The following is a 1,717-nucleotide window of genomic DNA, read 5'->3' as shown; positions in this document are numbered from 1 at the left end:
GCTGGGCCCGTGAGCCATGGCTGCTGGGCCTGCGCATCCAGAGCCTGTGCTCTGCAGTGGGAGAGGCCACAGCAGTGAGAGGCCTGTGTACCACAAAAAAAAGGGATCATCTCTGTGCTGGTGGGGAATAATCCTGGGGCTGTCTTGTTAAAAAAAAAAAAAAAAAAAAAGCACGGGACAACATAATATATGAGAGGGGGAGAAGAGACATCTTATATAAGGAGGGAAATCCCATGCATGTTGCTTGTATTTGCAAAAAGAAACATTGGAAGGATAAGTAAAATGATAAATGATGAAAATGATTACTAGGGTAAGTGGGGAGAATGGGGACAGGGGCAGTGGTTAAATCTCACTTGTTGTATATAGCTTTCTATTGATATAGTTTTGACCTTTCAACTACCTATTTTTAAAAACTTAATTAAAAACCCCCAAACGTCAATAGTTTAAAAAAAAAAAGGATCCAAGTAGGTACTGCCCCAGATGCCTGGCAAATGTACATCCATTCTGGATGAACCATGCCCCCTGGCCTGAAGGACAGCAGGGTAGGGGTGGAGAAGCCTATAATCCCCAGGAGGTCTGACAGGGATGGGACTGGTAGTGACCGCACCTTGGAGGCAAAACGTAGGGAGTTGAGGGACTCGGAGACGTTCTCTTCTAGGGGAGAAATGTTCACAAACATGAGCCTGTGGAGAGAGAGGGGGGGCCAAGCCCCAGCATCAGTGGCTGGGCAGAGCCTGGACCAGGTCTTCACGGTGTTGCCTCCCCCACCCTGACCCCAACGTTGTGGTTCCCAGCCCACCCCTTCCACTCACATCTTAGCGCTGCCGCCCAGAGAGTTCTGCAGCAGGTAGGTCAGCTTGCTGTTCCGGTAAGGCACGTGGGACTCCTAGAGGGTTGGGGGGGACAGGTGGTTAGGACAGGGCTGGGTTCAGCATGGCCAGCCCCAACCTCTCCCTGGGGTCCGCCTGCCCCCACCCCCATTACTACCTTGTTGCTCAAGGCCATGATGACCAGCCCCAGTGTGGACAGGCTGCTGTTAATGGCCTGTGTTTCCCGAAGGCGTTCCCGCTCCCCAGGGCCGAGGGCCAAGCCGGGGTCTAGCCGCTCACTCCCAGCCAGGTCCACAAGGCTGAGGGGGGCCGCACACTGCAGGCCTCGGCCAGCATGCTCCCCAGAGATCTGCAGCTGGAACACACTGTGACTTCGTGACGATCGCTCATTCTGGGCTGTGCGGGCCACTGCCCGGTTCTGGCGGGCCAGATGGAGCAGGGCCTCCACCTGGGGATGGACAGCAGCAAGAGGCAAAGGCAGGCAGAAGTCAGTACATAGCTAGGTCAGGTAAGGCGATGAGCAAGACTCAGCACCTGCCCTCCTGATGCTTTCTTTCTAGCCAGCAAAAGAATAAGTAAAATATACAGTGTGTCCGAGAGTACTAAGGAGTAAAATAAAACAGAAAAGTAGTGCGTGAGGGTGAGGGTTGCAATTTTAGAAAGGATGGCCAGCGGGAATTCCCTGGTGGTCTAGTGCTTAGGACTCTGTGCTTTCACTGCCGGGGTCCGGGTTCAATCCCTGGTTGGGGAACTAAGATCTCACAAGCTGTGCAGTGCGGCCAAACGTTAGGGAAAAAAAAAAAGCATGGTCAGGGATGGCCTCAATGCCTTAAAATCTTAAGCGAGGGAGCAAACCCTTCCAGGAGAGGAGCAGGAAAGATCCAGCA

At 53.1% G+C, this 1,717-nt stretch overlaps 1 protein-coding gene across 1 annotated transcript in view; it reads right to left on the bottom strand.

The window, feature by feature from the left end:
- Positions 1-1,717, bottom strand: part of KIFC1 (kinesin family member C1) — a 14,935-nt gene that overhangs the window by 3,369 nt on the left and 9,849 nt on the right. The window contains exons 8-10 of the mRNA XM_007460835.1: positions 988-1,278; positions 813-886; positions 608-683 (exon numbers count right to left, since the gene is read on the bottom strand). Coding sequence (XP_007460897.1) covers positions 608-683; positions 813-886; positions 988-1,278 — 441 coding nt within the window. The remainder of the gene's footprint in view (positions 1-607; positions 684-812; positions 887-987; positions 1,279-1,717) is intronic.

This window comes from Lipotes vexillifer, unplaced genomic scaffold (assembly GCF_000442215.2).
Source record: "Lipotes vexillifer unplaced genomic scaffold, Lipotes_vexillifer_v1.1 scaffold921, whole genome shotgun sequence".
Classification (NCBI taxonomy): Eukaryota; Metazoa; Chordata; class Mammalia; order Artiodactyla; family Lipotidae; genus Lipotes; species Lipotes vexillifer.
The sequence above is the reverse complement of the archived record's forward strand: the minus strand, read 5'-3'. Positions and strand labels throughout refer to the sequence as shown.